This window comes from Neopelma chrysocephalum, unplaced genomic scaffold (assembly GCF_003984885.1).
Source record: "Neopelma chrysocephalum unplaced genomic scaffold, ASM398488v2 Primary Assembly neopelma1_147, whole genome shotgun sequence".
Taxonomy (NCBI): Eukaryota; Metazoa; Chordata; class Aves; order Passeriformes; family Pipridae; genus Neopelma; species Neopelma chrysocephalum.
This window is the reverse complement of record NW_020897809.1, coordinates 3,216,517-3,236,407: the sequence shown is the minus strand read 5'-3', so window position 1 is coordinate 3,236,407 and position 19,891 is coordinate 3,216,517. Positions and strand designations below refer to the sequence as shown.

The following is a 19,891-nucleotide window of genomic DNA, read 5'->3' as shown; positions in this document are numbered from 1 at the left end:
TTTTTTCCCTTCCCCTTGAAGCTGTTGAGGTGTCAATAGCATCAGAGCCTTGGGTCATCAGTGCCCATTTCTGAGCCTAGCCATGGCCGGAAAATCCTTCCAAGCTGGTCAGGGAGTGGCTGGGGAGGTGTGGCCAGCACTGCCCCCCCACCTGGGGGGCTACTGCTTGTAACATCCCCCACCTCTGCAAGAACCACAGTGCCAGGGGGTGCTCCCACCACCCTGCAGCTCACCCTTCCTATGGCTTATTTTTTTCCCTATGGTCAGGGGAAGCTTTGAGGAGACCCAAGGCCTCACATGAGGCCAGGTGGGCACTTTTTGGTCAGCCCCACAGCTCTTGGTTGCATTCAGCAAGGCAGAGCTCCATGGTCCTCCCTGGGGGCTGCAGCCCTCCTGCCTCCTTCAGGAAAAGGGAGGGGCAAAAGCTAAGGAGAAAAACAGCTTCACGCTTTGTGCTGCATCAACCTGCGGCGTGAGGAGGAGATACCTCTTCCAAGTGTGGCGTGTTTTTTGCTGGCAACCTGTGCTGTCCCACACCCAAGGCTTGGAGCTGGGACCCCGCTGCCGGCAGGACGTGGTGTGAGCGGAGGGTGACGGTCTCGGTGTGCGGCAGTGGCATTGTGAGTGTAGGACCATGGAGGGCTTGGGGCTGACTGGTGCAGCTGCCTTGGCTCTGTGCCATGCCCTGTGTGTGGTGAGCCTGCTTCTGTCTTTCCTGTGCTGTGGCAGTGAGCTGGAGAGGGATGGACACACTGTCAGTGCAGGACCCCTCACAATGGAGTGCGGCTCCGCAGGCGTGGACACAGCACCATTCCTGCCGTGGCACCTCTCGATGTCTGCAGGTTTTCCTCTTCTGGCAAACACATTGTGTGCTGGAAAGTTTGAAGCTCCAGTGTCTGACAGGAAGACCCAGACGAAACGGTCCTCCCCAGACGAAGCAATTCCCCACAAACAAAGCAATGTCCCCCTCCCTGCCACTGGGAAACCTGCAGCCTCCGAAGGTTTTGGTGCTGGGAGAGGCCAGGAGCCGCCACCAACAACTGAAAGCACCTGGAGCGTCTGCCTCGTGCAGCAGCATTTCTAGCACCTCCTGGTGCCACTGTTGGCTCCTGGGCATCACCAGGACTCAAACCCCTGAAGCCACAACTTCCTTATGGAGGTTGTGTTCTGACCATCCCACCTCCCTGCCTGTGGGAGCTGGGATACTCTGGGCGGGATGCAGGATTGGCAGCAGGCAAGCGATCACCGTGTTCAAACTCCCTTATCCCTTATCTTCAGAGCGTTAGGAAAGCAAAAGGATTTCTCAGCTGCACTAGAGATGGGGAAGGTGCTGGTGGGTTGGTCATGTCGATACCCAGAGGTTTGCAGTGCTACAGGTGCAGACCCCAGGACGAGGACACTGCCCTTGCACCCCCCTGGCGCGGTGGCACCGGGGGACGTCACGCAGGAGCTGCCTGTTCCAGCCGTGGCCAGGGCAAGGGCGGCCAGGGCAGGGCTCGGAAGCCACTTTGTTGGTTTTTTTTTTTTAGGCTTGCATAAAAATAGAGGAAGGGAGGGACCAGCTGTGACTTTCAGAGGCTGTGTGGCCCCGGCACTGCCCTGAGTTCCGTATGAGCCGCCTGGTTTGTTGTGCTTCATCCTGTCTTGGGGAGTTGTTTCTGTCCTTCCTCCTGCCCCAGCCCTGCGTGATGGGCTGTGTTGCCTTCACTGGGAACACTGGGAGCCCCAGTGGTGTTTGTGACCATGGACCAGGAGGTGTCATGGTGAACAGGGAAAAACTCAGTGCTGTTAGATCCAGAGGGGACCCCACATCCAACCCCCTGGAGGTGGTGTATGGACTTGGGATGGGTTGGGATGGGAGGAAGGATTCCGGCACCCAAGCCCTGGGGTGAGTCACTCTCATGCCCCCACTGGTGAAGTCCCAGGGGCAGGCAGCTGCTCCAAGATGAGCACTTAGGCTTTGCCCAGGGGAAGCAGCAGGCTTATATGTATATATTTTACATACATTTTCACATGCGCATTAAAAATATATTTTCTATTTTAAAATATATATAAATTGCATTTTGTGTATATGTATACACACGTTACTCTTTTGTATGGAGCAATATATAAGTTGATTTATATATATCAAAAAGTGTATATATATATATTGCTTTGCCTATATATATATAGCTTTATGGAAGATCTCCCATGGTCTGAGCCCACCCAGGCCTGTGGGTGCCGGTGAGTGCTGGGATCACGGTGTCCCCAAGCACTGTTTATAGCCAGGGCTGGCCTGGCCTTTCCACAGCCACCGGGTTTCCTGCTCCAAGCCCCGAGTGCGGGTTTCCGGGCTGGAGACTGGTTGAATCACCAGAGCTGGGGGAGCTGAGTAATCCTCCATCCCATTGGTGGAAAACTCAGGCAGGGGGATTTGGGTGCCAGCGGGTGAGCCCCCATCCCGTCAGGGCAGCGTGGAGGGGATGGCATGGCTGGCACCCAGGCCTGGGGGCACTCAGTGGAGGGGGAGAGGGACCACTCTGGCTGTGGCAGAATCAAAAACTGAGCAGCAAAGTTCCGGGATTCCTGGAAAAAGCCCGGCACAAGGGTAGTTTTGTCCAGCTTGTGAACACCGGCAGGCCTTGTTGGCATTTTCCGTACTCCCCCTGGGAAACCATACCCAGCCCACCTCTTCCCTGCATGCTCCGAGTATCCTTCCTGCTGCCAGTTTATTTCTATTTTATTTACTTTTGTTGGGGGTTTTTTCTGCATCTCCATCGGCTGCCTTGGACAGGGGGGTCTGTGCCTCCCTGGTGCCCCCCAGTTTTTTGAGGTCCTGCCTGGGGACGTGGCATCCACCAGCTGTTGATGCACAGGCTCCTTCTGGGAAGCAGCCAGCCCTGTGCTGGAATGGGACGGCCCTTGGGAAAAACGCCCTATGTCACCGTGGGGTTTTAAAAAAATGTGATTATTTTTACAGCAATTTTCCATCTATTTTGGGTAGGAAGGAAAATGTTGAGGGGAATCTCTTTTTATTGTTAGTTTTTGAGTCTTTAGGGTAACTCTGCTTCTAAGACACCCCTTTGACAGTCCCATTTGATGATGGGGACCCCACAGGTGCTGAGGGGGGTCCACAGCCATCCCTCTGTTCAGCCATCTGTCTGTCCTGCAGGGAAAGGGATTGGTGTGTTTGTCCAGAACTAAAACCCATCAGTAAATCCATGCTCAAATAATAGCTACTGTTTGCCAGGCTGGGAAAACTTGCCGGGACAGTGTCTGGGGATGGGGCTCCAGCTGCTGGGGATGGAGATGGCTCTGGACCCACTGGTGGATTGAATTCCAGCTTTTCCCCCGTAATAAGGCAAATTTTCCAGCTGTGCATCGCTTCCATCCATGCCTGGATATTTGAAGGCATAGAACGTGATGGTGCCGTGTGGAAAAATGGAAAATCCGCTCTTGGTGATGCGGGATGAGGTGGATCCTGAAACCTGTGGCCAGCTCCTAAAATATAGGGATTACATATGTGCTGCCCAGAACTATGTGCGTATATTGCATTAAATATCTACTGCCCAGAAAGTGTCGTAAATCGTGGGCTGCAAAATATATATGTTGGCTCAATAAACTTTTTGCCAGTCGATCAGCAGGGTGTTCTGGAGCTGGGCAGCTGCTTGCTTATTTTAAGTTTTGAAGATTATTTTTAACAAAAAAAGGAGGAAATGAGCTCTAGAGAGAGCTCTCCTCCTGTTTTGCCAGGCACTGCCCTGGGAACTGCCTGCTCCTGGCGGAGAGGCAGGGCTGGAGGAAGCACAGCTGTGGGGTCAGCCCATGGTGGTGGGGGGGGTCTCTCTGTCCCCCTGATGCTCCCGGGGGGTCTGGAGGAGGCAAAGCCCCTCTGACAGCGCCTCGTCCTGCCTGGGCTGTGCTTGAGGGTGGAAGCTGGCCGTTGGCTTCCAGCCCAGGAATTGTTTTGGGGCTGAATGGGCGGCAGCTGGGGTTTTCCGGGGATTGGAAACCCTTCCCCTCTGCCGCCCTCACCGGGGGGGGCTGGAGAGGGTTCCCCACACAGGAGGGAGGGTATTAATTAAGACCCAAATTCCTGCTCAATACAAGTGCACAGGCTCTTGTGCTAGGTGAGCTCTTGGTGGCAGGCAGAGGTGCTGACTTGAAACAGGGGAAAACAGCATGGCCACCTTCCTCATGGAGCAGGGAAGAAGTCAGGAGACGCTGGGGAAGTTTGCAAGGAAATGGTCAGCCTTGGTGATGGTCACCCTGTGACTGTCACTCCTGCAGGCAGGAGGTCCCAGGGGGATTGTTCCCTCCTGGCAGGGAGCAAATGTCAGGATAAGGCAGAGCAGGAGAATGGGAAACAGCTGTCTGGCACCTCACCCCAGGGATGCTGATAAGCAGGGTCCTTGCTTGCCACGTGCCTCAGTTTCCCTGTCCAGGCACCCATCAGGGAAGGGCCGGGTGAGTGCAACAGGCTCTAACTGCCTGACCCAGCGGTACACGGTGGTGTTGTCAGAAACCAGAGGTATTTAATGGAAAAAATGAAGGGATATGCTGAGTCCTTCCCCCCTGCTCCCAGTTCCGGGCAGGAGTTGCCAGCACTGACCACGAGCGCTGGCTGGACTGCGCTGGGTGCCGCGTCAGCATCCTGAGGGCGCCAGAGGAGAATCGGTCGGCAGTGCTGGAGAGCCCCTGCAGTGCCGAGTGGTGACCTCTGAGCTGAGCAGAGCCTCTCCCTCGACACATATGGCACGGGAACCACGGAGCAGGGTGCTCACGGCAATGAATACAGAATCTGCATAGCCTCAGTGTGGCCCCAGCATCGGGGTGCTCCGTACCCTGAGCAGTGCTGCCATGGTGTCCCTGGGGGTACATGCCCATCACCTGGGTGGCGTTCAGGCTGGGGTCATGTGCAGAAGGAGTTTGCTCCCTGCGCCATGTCTCAGCTGGCATGACGGGCCCTGTTCTTGCCAGTTAATTTTAGCATAATCTCCTTTTTTTTTTTCTAATTTTTTTTTTAACCTCCTTGTAATCTCTCTGCCCCCTCTGCGGCTGTGCTGGCGCAGCCCTTGGGGCCCCCCGTAAGGGCAGCTCCATGGCCGAGGGCAGTGTTGGGAAGACAGGAATGGACTGAAAATGGACAGGAAGAGGACACAGGAATGGACTTGGCTTGGGGAGATCCCCTGGGACCTGCACCCAGAGGCGAGGACCACGCTGGTCCCCAGCCAAAGAGGCTGGTGAGGGTCCCGGGGCCAGACGAGCCAGGCACTCATCATCCTCGTGGGGACAAGGGACATGCACCGCCCCTTTCAGCTTCCCCTTTCAGCTTCCCCTTTCTTGCAGCCGGGGTGACTTTGCTCCTTCCCTGCTTGCAGCCTGGGGAGGGAGGGCTGGGCCAAGCTGCACGTTGCCTGCGTAGGGATGGCATCCCTAAGGGGGACAGGGTGGAGGAGGGGGGACCTTGGGCACCCTGGCTGTCCCTCTGAACTTCTGGAACCCTGTGTTTGGATGCTGAAAAACAAAATGACCCCAAAAGCCGTTGGCTTTCCTGGCTAGCAGCTGCCTCTGCAGTGAGCTGGGGCACAGGACCTGGCAGGTTGGGAAGTGTGTGCTATTTAAGAACCAACCTGGGGGCGGCTGGTCCCGCTGGGATCGCTCGAGCTGGCTGGTGGAGGTGGCAGCTTCTTCCCGAGTTCCCTGCCCGTACCTGGTGACATGAACATCCCTGCATCCTGGCCTCTGCCAGCTCCAGCCATGGGCACGCAGTGAGCACACCCCAAAGCTGGGGTATCCAGTTGGCTGTGGTGTGCCGGGATCATGGGCAAATGTTAGTGTGTTGATGCCATTTTCCTGGCCCAGAGCAGGTGTCATTTCTCCCCTCAGGAACTATTGCAAGGTCCCCCACAGGCTCCCCTTTTCCTCCCTCTTTCTTGGTCCTGATATTCCCAGTGCCCACCCAAACATCCGCTCTCACCAATGCTGGGAGCTCTTCTCCAATGGCTGAGGCACCTGCCGTGTTCCCTCCCTGGGCTGGAGGGGTGCCCCAGTTGGGTGGGGGTCCCTGGCTTTGAGCAGGATCTCATCTTCCCTTCTCATTTCTCTGCAGGTGCCGGCGAGTCTGGGAAGAGCACCATTGTCAAACAGATGAAGTGAGTGGTCCCTGCACTGCCTCTGTGGCCAACACCACTCAGACCTCATACCTTTCCCCTCGATTGGGGAAGGCTCCCCATCAGTGTTGCCACAGAGCATGGGTGGGAGCAGCACCCTGGAGTGCCCCCCAAAGGGCTGACCTTGTCTGTGTCTCTCCCCTGCCCCAGGATCATCCATGAGGATGGCTACTCAGAGGAGGAGTGCCGGCAGTACAAAGCTGTGGTCTACAGCAACACCATCCAGTCCATCATGGCCATCATCAAGGCCATGGGGAACCTGCAGATTGACTTTGGAGACTCCTCCAGAGCGGTGGGTGCCCTCCTGCTCTCACCACACCTGGCAGGGATGGGGGTTCTTGGGGGCTAAAGCAGATGTACCCAAAGCTGGACCAGGATTAAGGGTGGCCCTGCCCAAGCCCTGCTGTTCCCTGGATGACTGTGTCCTCCTGTCTCTGGCACTGAGGATGGGGGGACCCAAAGCATAACACCTGGGTGGCTGCACTGGCACAGCCCCTGATGGGTTCAGGGGTGGGGGTCCTGCTACTTCCCTTGGGTCTCATCCCCATCCACCACTGGAGCTTCCACCATGCTGTCTGTGTGGGATCCGTTGGGCTCCAGTCAGGTCCTCTGGGGCAGAGTGAACTTTGCTAACCCAGTGCCAGTGCTCAAGCTCTGTTTTTTCCCTGCAGGATGATGCTCGGCAGCTGTTTGCGCTCTCCTGCACCGCTGAGGAGCAGGGCATCATGCCGGAGGACCTGGCCAATGTCATCCGGAGGCTGTGGGCTGACAATGGGGTCCAGGCCTGTTTCAACCGCTCCCGAGAGTACCAGCTGAACGACTCTGCTGCCTAGTGAGTACCCCTGCTCCTCTGCCCCAGCTTGGCTGATCTGGGCCCTGTGGACTGCGGCGCTTTTATCGAGCAGCAGAAAATCCCTCTGGGGGCCTCTGTTCTCCATTACCAGGCTTGGGGCTGGTGCTGCCACTTCCCACGCGATGCTGGGGCTGAGCTGGAGCAGAACTGGGAAGGCGGATGTTTCGAAAGCTGTTTCCTCCTCTAGTGGGGTGCTGTGTCCCCTGGGAGGGGGGGCACCGGGGCATCTCCCTCCTTCCACTGCTCGGTGCCCACTGCCCTTCCCTGGGGGATGCTCCTCAGTGGCTCCCCCATATGAACACAGCTGGGGTCCTGCCCACCCTCATCGCCCTTCATGGGCCGTGAAGGCAAGAAAAAAACCCAAGGAAAGCACTGGGGACACTTAGACCTGAAGAGGATGAGTAGAATGTTCAAGAGGCTTTTCTTTTTAACTGATTTTATATGGAAAGACTCGGCTTTAAGCTGGCACATTATCCAGCAAACCAGTGTTTAGGTAGATAAATTGATGCATCTGGTTGGGTTTATCCTTGAAGAGATTAATAAATAAGTTAATCTGCCTAATGTACCGTTTCTGGAGAGGGCAACACAGATAAATCTGTGTTCAGCTTGCACAGTGCCCTCATGGTAAAGTGTGGCAGGGGAGCTCATGGTGTGCCAGGAACACCCTGCCAAGCCTGGCTCCACCAGCACTCTTGGGACTCACTGCCAGCCCAGAGCTGTCCAACCCCCAACTGTCCCCTCCTGCGTGGCACTGCTGGGTCCCCCTTCTGCCCTGAGGTAGTTGTGGGGAAGAGGTTGCAGGAAAGCTCCTGGCAAGTGCCAACCCTGGAGAAGCTCCTGGCGACGCTTTCCCCCAACACCCGTGGGTTTCACTTCCTCCTGACCGGCACACACCCGCCCTCCCTGGCTCCTGTCTGCTCAGCTCCATCACTGAGGCATTTCCCCAGCAGTGGGTGCAGGTTTGGGGGCAGGGGACACCTGGCAGGTACCTGGCAGCTCACACACAGAGTTGGAGCAACTGTATTTGCACAGTGTCTACGAATTGTGTATTGCTGTTAGAGCTGTTATGGAGCATGGTGGGGGCTGGACAACCATTAATTAGGAGTGCCCTCAAGCTGTTGCTCCAGCCCCTTTCCAGCCCTGTGGAGATGCCAGTGCAGTGGTTGATGCTCTGCCCATCCCGTGGGAATGATGTTGTGCTCACTGTGCTGCTGGCAGAGGGCAGCCCAGGAATGAGGAGTCCCGTGCCGTGCCTGGCACGCAGCCCACCTGTGCCCCAGCCCTCTGCAGCAGCTGCAGCCTCCTCCTCCACAGTGCCTTAGGATTCCAGGAGCTTGGGGTGCCAGGGTGGCGCTCACCAGCACCCCGGGGCTTGGCGCAAGGTCCGAGAGCCGCTGGCGCAGCGCAGGGCCCTGCCGCGGTGTTTCCTGTTTTTTTGTCAGCCGGAGGCTGTCTGTGTTTCCGGCTGTTTTTGAGCTGCTCCACAGCGGCGACGTGCCGGCCCCCCGCCCTCACACGCACAGCAGGGTCCTGGTGCACCTCCGGCCCGGCCTTACCCCGGCACGCTGCAGGGTTTCCCAGGAGCTGGCGAGCGGCCGTGCTGCCGCCAGAGCCAAGGATCCCTATGGCCTTGCGGGCTGTAATCTGGCTTTCACCAGATTATGACTCTGCAAATGCCTTAATTAAGACAAGCCTAATTTGCTTAAAGGAGCCCGTTTGCAGTAACCCAATTAAAGCAATGTGAGCTGGAAAAATCAAAACCCGCCTTGATCCCCCCCGGCAGTTCTTGGCTGTCACGGTCATGGTGGGTGCTGTGCCTTGGGGATCCGGCCACCGCCGCTGCTGGGAGCCTGTGTGGGCAGCAGGGCAGGCGATGGCCGGGGATGGCCACAGTCCCCCGCTGTGCTGCTCCCTGTCCCTCCGGCCGCCCGCCTCCCGCTTCCTCCCAGGACGCCGTCCCTTTGTGTTTTTGACTATAAATGGCACGGCGCCATCGATTGTTTCCGCCGGTGCTGTGGCTGGTTGCCATAGCGCTGAATATTTTCCCCTTGCCATTTCCCCCCTGTGCAAACGGCCAGGGGAACAGGGAGAGCCCCCCTGCTCCGGCTGCATCCTCAGCCTGGCTCCCAGCACCAGCACACTGCCCCCCAATCCCTCGGTCCTGTGTGTCCTGTGCCACCCCTGGTGTCCTGCCCTGCCTGTGTCTGGCAGGGACATGGGGTGACCCCAGGGTGCAGATGGGGCCCCCACTGTGCTGCCCAGCTCGGCACTGCCCACCCTGAATGGACGATGCTGGGAGATGGCCAGGGGATGTCTGGGATGGTGTGGGGATTTGCTGGGTTGTGCCCCACGGTCCAGCTCCCACAGCACCTTTCCTCTTACTCCCCAGCTACCTGAATGACCTGGAGAGGATAGCCCGTGCCGACTACATCCCCACCCAGCAGGATGTGCTGCGCACCAGGGTGAAGACCACTGGCATCGTAGAGACCCACTTCACCTTCAAGGACCTGCACTTCAAGTATGTCCGACCCTTTCCCTTTTGCCTTTCCCACAGCAAAACAAAACCCCTTCCTCCCCATGCCGGGATGGATCCTGATTGCATGCTGCATACACCGAGTTCCCCTGCCCCGGGTTTGCTCATGGTGGGAACTGCTGCCTCAGAGAGAGCGGAAACCGCTGAAAGAGCTGGAACAGCCTCAAAAACGCGTCGCAGGGCTCAGCCCAGGGGCGGATCCAGGCTCTGGCACGGAGGGGAAGAGGGAAGGCATCCATCCTCCGGGTGCGGTGACGCTGCTTCCGTTGTGGGAAGGGCACTGGGGAGGAGCTGGGGTCTTGGGGTCAGGCACTGGCACTGCTGTCTGCTGGCACCCCGCGGTTGCTTTCCACTGAAACCCACGGGAAATAGTCAGGGCTCCAGTTTCTGAGGCAAAAAGCTGGCATTGTGCACATCCCAGGGGGTTTAGTCCCATGGCAACAGAGCTGATATCAGAAGGATCTGCTGGGGTCCTCTCTGAATGCAGGAGACTCTCAGGGACCCCTGTGCCACCCTGGTGGGATGAAGGTGCTTGGTCACACATCACCAGGGCAGTGGCAGTGGCTTTGGAGGTGGCAGTGGTGGGGGTCCTGGGGGGGGTGGGATGCGGCATGTCCTGGTGGGAAAGCCTTCCTGCCAGCCCGGGTGAACGTGGCCGTGGTGCTGCTGCTGTGCTCTTCCCTGTGGAGGCAGGGCATCCTCTGCTGCCTGTGGCAGGAGAGGCACACAGTGCACTGGGATCATCCTTGAGCCCTTGTGCTCCTGCAGTCCTGCTGAGCCTGCAGCCACTTGACTTCCCTTGGTCCAAGGTCTCTGGCAAAGCCCAGCAGTGCCCACTCTGGAACAGCTCCCTGGGAAGCATCACACTGACACCTCCTGGGAAAGGTGGCCTGATCCTGCCCTGGCTCACATCAGGAATCTGCTCCAGTTGGGAAAAGAGCCTGGACACTGCCCTGTCCCTGAGATAGGCAGCAGGTGCCAGGGCAGATCTTCGGCACTGACAAAACCCTTGGGCAGGGGCACTGTGCTGTGCCCATGCCTGTGCTGCTCCTGTTCTGGGCAGCTGGGGACACTGAGTCAGGGCGTGGGGCAAGGGCTGTGGGGTCAGGAGCTGCTGCCCATCCCCACATCACCTCTCTGCTGCAGGATGTTTGACGTGGGTGGCCAGCGCTCGGAGCGGAAGAAGTGGATCCACTGCTTCGAGGGGGTGACTGCTATCATTTTCTGTGTGGCCCTGAGCGCCTATGACCTGGTCCTGGCTGAAGATGAGGAGATGGTGAGTCACAGAGATGGAACCAGCGCTGTGAGCCATCCCCTCCTTGGGGGACTGGGGGAAGACCCCCTCCTCTGCGGGCTGCCAGTGTGGTCCAAGCCTTGCAGGCCCATTGGCATCCCCTGCCTGGGCAGGCAGGAACATGGGAGGTGGCAGGGTGGGGAGCAGTGGAGTAGGTGCTGCTTGGGGTTCCCTGTCCAGCTCACACTGCCATCTCCCCTGCTAGAACCGGATGCACGAGAGCATGAAGCTGTTTGACAGCATCTGCAATAACAAGTGGTTCACAGACACATCCATCATCCTTTTCCTCAACAAGAAGGACCTCTTTGAGGAGAAGATCGTGCACAGCTCCCTCACCATCTGCTTCCCCGAGTACACAGGTACCACTGGGACCCACAGTACCCCCTTCTTCTCCTTGCAGGGGTATTGGGCTGAGTAATAGGAGGTGTTGGGGATGGAGATGGCTCTCCTGTTGAGGAGCAGTGTGTTGGGGCAGCAAGTGCCCTGTGGTGGTGTTTGGAGTGTCCCAGGGGATGGGGGAAGATGTGGGAGGACACAACATGAGGGGCAGCAGCCCTAGGGCATTAGCTGAGGCTCACTCTGCCTTTGGACCGTCAGTTTGGCATTGGGGCAGTGGCTGTGGCAGCACAGGGAGCCAAGCCAGGCCTAAAGCCCTTTGGTGCCAGTGGCAGTGGGTGCCGGTGGCCGTGGGCGACTGTGGGGCAGCCCAGTGTCTCCTCCTCCTCAGGGGCCAACAAGTATGACGAGGCAGCCAGCTACATCCAGAGCAAGTTTGAGGACCTGAACAAGCGGAAGGACACCAAGGAGATCTACACCCACTTCACCTGCGCCACCGACACCAAGAACGTGCAGTTCGTCTTTGACGCCGTCACCGACGTCATCATCAAAAACAACCTGAAGGACTGTGGGCTCTTCTGAGTGTGGCGCTGCCCAGGTGGGTGATGATCCCAGTGGTGGCCCCCCCCAAAATGGGGTGGTCATGAAGCATCCTCTGGGGATGGGCTGGGCACTGCCTGCCAACTGCAGGCTGCCCCCTCTCCCCAGACCCTCCCCTGCTCACCCCTATTCTCTCCTAGGACCCCCAAAGGAAGGACCACGCCACCCCCCACTCCTGCTTCTCTTTGGATTCATCCCTCCGTCCCCACCCCATAAAGAGACTTTTTGGGTGCCAGCACAGTGGCAGGGCTCATGTCCCTCCTGCCACCCGCGCTTGCCCCCCACCATTGTCCTCCTCCTCCTCCTCGCCGGCGTCGCCCTTCCCAGGGAAGACAAGGTTTTAATCTTGGTTTGTAACCCCTGAACCGCTCCAGCCCCCACTTCATTCACTCCGAGCCCTGGTGCTCTTCTCACTGTTTACATTGCAAGTGTTGCTGGCATGGGGGGCACAGGGTCCCCTCGGGGATGCCCACCTGGCCACAAACACGACCGATGACATTCCTTTTAGTAAACCAGAAAAGAAAGAAGAAGAAGAAAAAAAAAAAAGGAAAAGAAAAAACAACCCAAACCCAAAACCATGCAAAAAAAACCACACCACACCGGTTGGGGCCAGGTTGCTTTTTAAAGAAACCTTTTTACCAAACTATTTAAAAGCATCAAGTGCTACGTGGTGGCGGCGTCCTCCGTGGCCAGCCCACCCCCCAACCGTGTGCCTTGGGGGGGAGGGTCTGCACCCCACCCCGCCTCGCTGCCCCCATCCCAACGGGCAGCCTGGGCAGGAGGGTGGGCAGGGGGTGCTGCCCGCTGCCTCTATCCCCCCCCCCTCTTTCTAAGCCTAGTTTTTAGGTCTAGCCGTTGCGTTGGGCGAGGAGAGCCCGCTGTACAGAGCGGCCCCCGCTGTCCCCCCCCAGCCCAGGGGGGACCCTTCAGCCGGTGCCTGCGGCCTCGCTTTTCCCACAGGATGTTTTTCCGAATTGTTCACACGGTTTGAAATAATAAAATGTAGAAAGGAAAAAAAAAAAAAGAAAAAGACGCACTGAAACTGCCTTTGTGACACGGGGGTGGGCAGGGGGGCTTCACCTCTGTGGGTGGGTTGGGGGGGGCCCTGGGGTGGGAGAGGGACACAAGGTGGGCTGGTATCCCACCAGGATCAGCAGAAGCCCCTGGGTAAGGGAGGTGGGAGCAGGCATGGGGCCCTCGGGGATGGAGCTGGGATGCTGCTTTGGGGCTGAGCCCCACCCCAAGGGGGCTGCAGGGTGGGGACGGACACATGACCACCCCCTGGCTCTACAGCTAGGGGATGGTGGCACCCAGGAGGCCCTGGTATCACACAGTCCTTCGGGACACCCATTGCCCTGGAGAACCCTGTGACCTGCAGCCCAGAGGGAGATGTAGCATCCCTTGCACCCAGCAGCCTGTAAGGACCCCCAGATCCAGGGAGCACCCATGGGCACCCCACGCAAGGGAATTCCACCTCCAAGGGATTCCTGGAGACCTCCAGCATCCCCCAGCTCTGCGGTGCACTCATGGACACCCAGAAGCACCCAAGGGACCACCCCCCAGCAACCCCCAGCTCCAAAGGGTACCTAGGACACCCCAGCACTCAAGGGAACCCCTAGCACCCCTCAGCTCCAAAGGGGTACCAGGGATTCCCAGCACCAAGGGGCACCCAAAGTCCCCCAGTCTCCCCAGTGCCAAGGGTCATCTGGAGACCCCCAGCACCCCTCAGCTCCAAAGGGAACCCAGGGACCCACAGCACCCAAGAGTCTCCAGCACCGTGTAGCACCCAGGGTCACCCAGGGACCCCCAGTGGCACTGGGTGCCCCACAGTGCTGGCTGGTGGGGGGACTGGTGGGGAGGGGGAGTGAGTTTGTGGCCCCAGCCCAAGAGTGTCTCTGGGGTCACATCCTGAGGCAAATAGAGATGGTTGTGGAGGTGGGGTGGGGGTGGCAACACTGCTGGGTCCCAGAGGAGGGGGAGACTGGACTGGGGAGGGGGCACTGGTCTGGGGCTCAGAAGAGCCCACAGTCCTTGAGGTTCTCCTTGATGATGATGTCAGTGACGGCGTCGAAGACAAACTTGACATTCTCGGTATCGGTGGCGCAGGTCATGTGGGAGTAGATCTCCTTCACATCCCGCCGCATGTTCAGCTCCAGGAACTGCACCTTGATGTAGTTGCCCGCATCGTCGTAGGTGTTGGGACCTGGTGGCATGGCAGTGAGTGGGGTCCCCTCCTGGGCTGGTGTCCCCCTAAGGGTGCTGGCCCAGCGTCACCCAACACTCCCTCGGGTGGGCAAGCCTTGTGCGGTCCCTCAGCAAGGCTCGAGCAGCATCACTTACATGGGGTACTGAGGACACCTGGTGGGGGACTGCGGCGGGGTGGTGGCACACAACCCTCCACCAGCACCACACCACCACCACCAGCAGCTGCTGCCACACTCACCATCGTAGTCGGGGAAGCAGATGCTGAGATGGGCCTTCTTGATCTTCTCCAGGAAGACATCCTTCTTGTTGAGGAAGAGGACGATGGAGGTGGTGGCGAAGTAGCGGTGGTTGCAGATGCTGTTGAAGAGGTGCAGGCTCTCGTGCATGCGGTTCTGTGGAGGGACACAGCCCCGTGGTGACCCCCCATGTCATGATGGGGACACAGGAGAGGGGGTGTGATGTGGTAAGCTTTCCTCACCACTTCGTCATCCTCCACCAGGACCATGTCGTAGGCGCTGAGGGCCGCGATGAAGATGATGCAGGTCACCCCCTCGAAGCAGTGGATCCACTTCTTCCGCTCTGAGCGCTGTCCACCCACATCGAACATCCTGGGCAGGACAAGGAAGAGTCAGTGGCCCCCATGCCCCTGTCCACCCCTGGCACCTGCCTTCATTGGAAGCCTGGCCCCCACCTGAAGTTGAGGTCTTTGAAGGAGAACTGGGTCTCGATGATGCCGGTTGTCTTGACCCGGGAACGCAGCACGTCCTGCTCTGTGGGGACGTAGCCGGGGGTCACCAGGCGCTCCAGGTCTGACAGATAGCTGGCCGGGCACGTGGTGGGCATGAGACACAGGTTGGCACCCCCTGCCTGACCCCTCCCCCTGCCCACACCCCCACCCCACATACTAGCCCGCAGAGTCATTGAGCTGGTACTCGGAGGCACGGTCAAAGCAGGCTTGGATGCCCGAGTCCTTCCAGAGCCGCCCGATGATTTCCGACATCTCCTTGGGCATGGTGCCCTCCTCAATGGTGTCTGAGAGGTGCAGCAGCTTGCGGGCATCATCCTACGAGGGAGAGGGGTTCAGTGGGGCCAAGGGGCTGCAGGGACCCTCTGCCAACATGGGATGCTCCTCACCTGGCGAGCTGTGTCCCCGTACTGAATGCTGAGGGTGGTCATGGCCCTCACGATGGCCAGCATGGACTGGAGTGTGTTGCTGTAGATGATGGCAATGAACTCCAGGCATTCCTCCAGTGAGTAACCATCCTGGTGGATGATCCTGGCCAGAGAGGGAGGCATGGGGCTGAGCTGGGTGCAATGGGGCTGAGCCACACACTAAGGGGTGGGCACACCCCATGGCTGTGGCATGGGGCAGAGCCAGCCATGGTGGGACAGGGGCATCCCGTGGCTGTGTCATGGGACAGGCACATGGCACTGTGCGGCATGGCCGAGTGACCCCTCCTTGGCACTTACTTCATTTGCTTGACAATGGTGCTCTTTCCCGACTCTCCTGCTCCTGAAGGGACAGAACACGGGTCATGGCAGTGCCCATGCCATGGGCGCCCCAAGCTGTGCCTCACACTGCCCCACTGGGACCCCTGGAGTCTGACATGGTTTGGGGCCCTGTTGACTGTGCCAGGTCCATGGCTCAGGGTGTGCAGAGGGATTACAGCCCGGTGCCAGTGGCATTAAGACTGGGTTGAGCTGCTGTAGCTAATGGGATCTGCAGCAGCTCAGCTGGGAATGCACTCGGGGACCCAAGGGAGGGGTTGGGGACATGGTGGCATGGCAACCCTGCCACCCACCACTCAATGCCCCAAGCCTGTTGGCAGGGCAGAGGGACATGTCCTGGGCCAGGCCATGATTGCAGCCATGGCCTCACCAAATACAAGGCATCCCAATCCTCAGGCACCACCAGGAGGGACTGGGAAGGATCTGCAGTACAAGGGGGCTGCATGGGGATCCTTAGGAGGAGGGGGGGGGCGGAGGGGGGGGGGTGCTGTTAGGTGCCTCTGGTGAAGGCTCTTGAGATGGACTGGTTGGGGTTGGGGGGCCTGGGAGTGGGGGGATTTTGGGGTAGCTGGTTGGGTTTAGGGGTGTTGACAGGGAGAGGAAAACACTGTGTGGGGTTTTGGGGCTGGCTGGTTGCGTTTAGGGGTGCTGAGGGTGAGGGAAACGGGAGATTGTTGGCAAGGGCTGGTTGGGTCTAGGGGTGCTGAGGGTGTGAGGGAAACGTGAGGTGGGCTGTTGGGGTGTGCTGGTTGCTTTTAGGGGTGCCAAGCAAGTCAGGGGACTGTTAGGGTGGGCTGGATGGGTTTAGGGTGCTTAGGAGCGGGGGCTGTTGTGTGGACTGTTGGACTGGTTGGGTTTAGCAGGCAGTCAGGGAAACTTTGGTTGGGTTATAGGGGAGGGGTTGGTTGGTTTTAGGTATGTCTGGGAGTGGGAGGTTGTTGGGGGCACTCTTGGGCTGTGCTGGTCTGGTTTAGGGATGCTGGAGGCATCAGGGAAACATTGGGTGGGCTGTTGAGATGGGGAGGTTGGGTTTAGGGCTGGCTGGAAATGGGAGTGCTGTTGGAGTGGGCTGCTTGTTTTTAGGAGTGCTGGGGAAGTCAGGGGAATGTTAAGTGAGCTGTGAGGGTGGGTTGCTTGGTTTTAGGGGATCCATCTGGGGGCCAGGAGAACGTTGGGTGGGCTGGTTGGGTTTGGGGGGGCTGTGGGGTGTGCTGGTTGGGTTGAGGGGTGTTGGTAGGTGCCAGAGGAACCTTGGGTGGTCTGTTAGGGTGGGATGCACAAAGGATAGGTATGTCCCCCAGGGTGTCATCTCCCCCTTACCCAGCAGCAGAAGCTTGACAGTCCTGGCATCCTTCTCAGCGTCTTCCTTGAGCTTCTTCTCCAGCTCCCGGGAATGCTTCTCCTCAGCACTGGCCCCGGCGCCCATCCTCGGCCCCGCGGCCCTGCGGCTCACCACCCGCTCCTTGGAGGTCAGTACCAGGATGGGCAACGAGCTCCAGCCCCCCGCCACCTCCAGCGCTCTCTCCCTGTGCCCGCTGCCGCCGCCGCTGCCCACCCGATGTGGGACAAGGACGGGGCCGCCTGCGGGGGGGTCGCCTACGGGGGGCTGCGCTCAGCACCCAGGGCTTAAGCCAGGCCCCCCCGATAAACCCCCTTCAATCTGCAGCAGGCTGAGCTCAGCAATCCTGTAGCTCCCGGTGTCAGCGCTTCTGCCGGGGGGGGGCCCAGACCAACCAGCCCCCTGCTTTGCCCCTGCCCTGCGGCTGGGGCAGTGACCTGGCCACCCTGGGGGATGTGGGACCCCTACTCAGCTGCAGCTCTGCTGTGGACCTCAGGAGTTTGGAATTGGGGGAATGAGAGTGTGTGTCTGCTGGGGTCTGGTCACAGCGTGTGGAAATGTCTCCATTGTCCCCATCTCACCTGGTCATACCCCCTGCTCTGGACCAGTGCCCAGAGCCCCGCCCCAGCAAGCCATCTCAGTGTCCCCGGGCCTCTGTGCCCGGTGACTCCAGGGATACTCTCCCTAGTGATCGAATGGCAAACCCAGTCACCCCACCCTGTGTCCCCAGGGCCCTTCCAGGACCCTTCACCAATGTGCCCATGACACTGGGTGCCCTCCTTAGTGTCCCCAGCCACCCACCAGCACACTCCCAGTGCCACCAGGCTAACTCAGTATCAACTCCACAGTGTCCCCAGGCCCTCCAGCAACACCTACACGAGTGTCCTCAGGGATGCCCGTGTACCCTCCCCAGGGTCTCCAAGGCCCTCTCCAGTAACACCTCCCAGTAACCCAAGAAGAAATCCCAGTGTCCCCAAACAATTCCAGTTCCCTGTGTGGTGACCACCCAAAAAAAGAACTCTGCCCAACGTCCACGGGCGCCTCAGTGCCACACCTATGATACCCCATAGTGAGTCCCCACAATGCCCTTAGGCTCTTCAGTGTCCCTTCCCAGTGCCCACCTCCTGTGTCCTCAGTGCCTCCCATTGCCATCGTGGCCACCACAGTAATATTGTGTCCCCAGAAACACCTCAGTAATTCCCCAGTGTCCCCTCACCTCCGGTGACCCCAGGTCCTGCCAGGATTCCCCCAGTGACCCCAGTACAGCCCAGTGTCCCCGTGTCCCCCAAGCTGTTCCCGGCGCTTCCCCGTTCCCAAAGCGCGGGGTTCCTGCAGTGCCGCGCTCGGCTGCCAGAGGGCGGAAGCTCCCAGCGCAGCTCCCAGTGCAGCCCAGCGCCCCCAGTAGAGCCCTGCACCACCCCCAGTACAGCCCTACAGCACCGCCAGTACAGCCCAGTGCCCCAGTACAGCCCTGCACCACCCCCAGTACAGCCCTGCAGCACCGCCAGTACAGCCCAGGGCTTCAGTACAGCCCAGTGCCCCAGTACAGCCCTGCACCCGGTCACTGTGCCCAGTGCAGCCCCCAGCATAGCCCCAGCCCGCTCCAGTACTCACACCAAGGCTGCCCAGAGGAGCCCAGTACTGCCTCCATTGCCCCAATACTGAACAGTGCCCTACTATGGCCCAGTATCACTCACTACAGCCCCCAGTGACCCCTATACAGCCCACTACCACTGCCCAAACAGTGCTCACAGAACCACCAAGTACCAGCTCCCAGTGCCAAATCCTAATGCCCCCGTATTTCTCCTGGTGCTCCCATTACTGATTCTGAGTGCCCCTAGTGCTTCCAGTATCAACTTCCAGTGTCCACATTACTATCCTCAGTACAGCCCAGGACCCTCCAGCACTGACCCCAGTGGCTCCTGGCACAGCTCAGAGGAGCCTGGTACCACCCCATTTGCCTGTCCATACCGATCAAAGTGCTCCCACTACAGTCCAGTATCACCAACTACCACCCCCACAATCCTGCAGTCTCCATCCTGCCCCATGGCCCCATGACCACCAAGTACCAGCTCCCATTACCAAATCCTGAGGCTCCAGTACTTTCCCCAGTGCCCCCAGTACTAACTCTGAGTGCTCCCAGTGCCTTCAGCAAGACTCAGTACTGGTGTCAGCCCGGCCCAGTGTACCCCAACACCCAGAAGCACCACCCAGTACTGCCACCTCTCAGTGACCCCTGTGCTGCCCCCCCGGCACTCAGTGCCCCAGTGGTCCCCCAGGGAGCTGCAGCCCAGCCCTCTGCACCCCAGCAGGGCTCAGGGGATTACGTGGCGGGGGCCAGGCCCGTCCCCGACAGAGCACACGCAGGCGCCCACGTCTGTCCCAAAGCCAGTGTTTATTTGGGGGTGCCCCCAGCTGCAGCACAGGGCACTTACTCAGCCCTGGCTGCCCCTGTGCTTCCCACGTACAACTATTTACAACTCCCTACACCCAAGGGATGCCTCAAGGGGGTGGCTAATGGGCCAGGTGCCCCAAACACCCCTGGGTGCCACTGTCACTGAGCACCAGCAACTCGAGGTTTTACCCCAGCACGCCCCCTTCTCCTTCCCCTCTCTACCCAATGACCCTGGCAAGACCCCACCATGGCCTGAACTCCTCAGTCTTGTCTTGAGGGTCCCATCTCCTCCCTGCCAAGCCTCCAAGGAGGGGACAGGGTCCAGTACCCTTGTCCCACAGCCCCCTTCTCCTCAGTTTGCCTGGTGATCTGCAGCATCCCCATGGAAAGCACTTGTTCCTCAATAATCACATGGGGAAACTGAAGCACAAAGCTATGACAGCTATGTGCAGGTTGCTCTGGGCAGACCTTGTCTGGGCTGCCTCTCCCCCTGCCTCACCTTCCCTGGCTGGGGTTTGTCCCCCCTCCCAGGGCATCACCCCCTCCCATACCTGGACCTCCATCCCCCAGCACAGTTCTGTGCCCCAGCTGCAGGGAGACAGTGGTTGTGGTGACTGGTGGTCCCTGCACAACAACAGGGGTCCTGGGCAGGGGGGAAGACAGCAATGCTGGCTG

General features: G+C 59.2%; 3 protein-coding genes across 3 annotated transcripts in view; 1 reads left to right on the top strand and 2 right to left on the bottom strand.

Annotated features, from left to right (window-relative positions):
* Nucleotides 1–6,091: 6,091 nt before the first annotated feature.
* GNAI2 (G protein subunit alpha i2) lies at nucleotides 6,092–12,769 on the top strand. The gene is made up of 8 exons (XM_027700349.1): nucleotides 6,092–6,134; nucleotides 6,303–6,444; nucleotides 6,824–6,984; nucleotides 9,395–9,523; nucleotides 10,685–10,814; nucleotides 11,038–11,191; nucleotides 11,560–11,766; nucleotides 11,909–12,769. The coding sequence occupies exons 1-7, from the start codon at nucleotides 6,130–6,132 to the stop codon at nucleotides 11,748–11,750; spliced, it is 912 nt and encodes a 303-aa protein (XP_027556150.1). The 5' UTR covers nucleotides 6,092–6,129; the 3' UTR covers nucleotides 11,751–11,766; nucleotides 11,909–12,769.
* The window catches only part of LOC113975833 (semaphorin-3F-like), a 31,554-nt gene continuing 21,871 nt past the window's right edge, over nucleotides 10,209–19,891 (bottom strand). The window contains exon 20 of the mRNA XM_027700344.1: nucleotides 10,209–10,219. The gene's annotated coding sequence lies outside the window, so the exon portion shown is untranslated. The remainder of the gene's footprint in view (nucleotides 10,220–19,891) is intronic.
* GNAT1 (G protein subunit alpha transducin 1) lies at nucleotides 13,781–16,908 on the bottom strand. Its single transcript, XM_027700348.1, has 8 exons — nucleotides 16,803–16,908; nucleotides 15,444–15,486; nucleotides 15,108–15,249; nucleotides 14,879–15,036; nucleotides 14,665–14,793; nucleotides 14,452–14,581; nucleotides 14,212–14,365; nucleotides 13,781–13,971 (listed from the first exon to the last, which is right to left on the bottom strand). Exons 1-8 carry the CDS (start codon nucleotides 16,906–16,908, stop codon nucleotides 13,781–13,783), a joined length of 1,053 nt encoding a protein of 350 aa, XP_027556149.1.

Excerpts from the sequence above, each read along its gene's own strand:
- GNAI2 (XM_027700349.1), top strand. Across the intron at positions 10,815-11,037 it reads TGGCTGAAGATGAGGAGATG|AACCGGATGCACGAGAGCAT; the intron begins GTGAGTCACAGA and ends CTCCCCTGCTAG. Across the intron at positions 11,192-11,559 it reads CTGCTTCCCCGAGTACACAG|GGGCCAACAAGTATGACGAG; the intron begins GTACCACTGGGA and ends CCTCCTCCTCAG.
- GNAT1 (XM_027700348.1), bottom strand. The coding sequence starts at position 16,908 with ATGGGCGCCGGGGCCAGTGCTGAGGAGAAGCATTCCCGGGAGCTGGAG. Across the intron at positions 15,487-16,802 it reads TGTCAAGCTTCTGCTGCTGG|GAGCAGGAGAGTCGGGAAAG; the intron begins GTAAGGGGGAGA and ends CTGTCCCTTCAG. Across the intron at positions 15,250-15,443 it reads ACCATTGTCAAGCAAATGAA|GATCATCCACCAGGATGGTT; the intron begins GTAAGTGCCAAG and ends CTCTCTGGCCAG.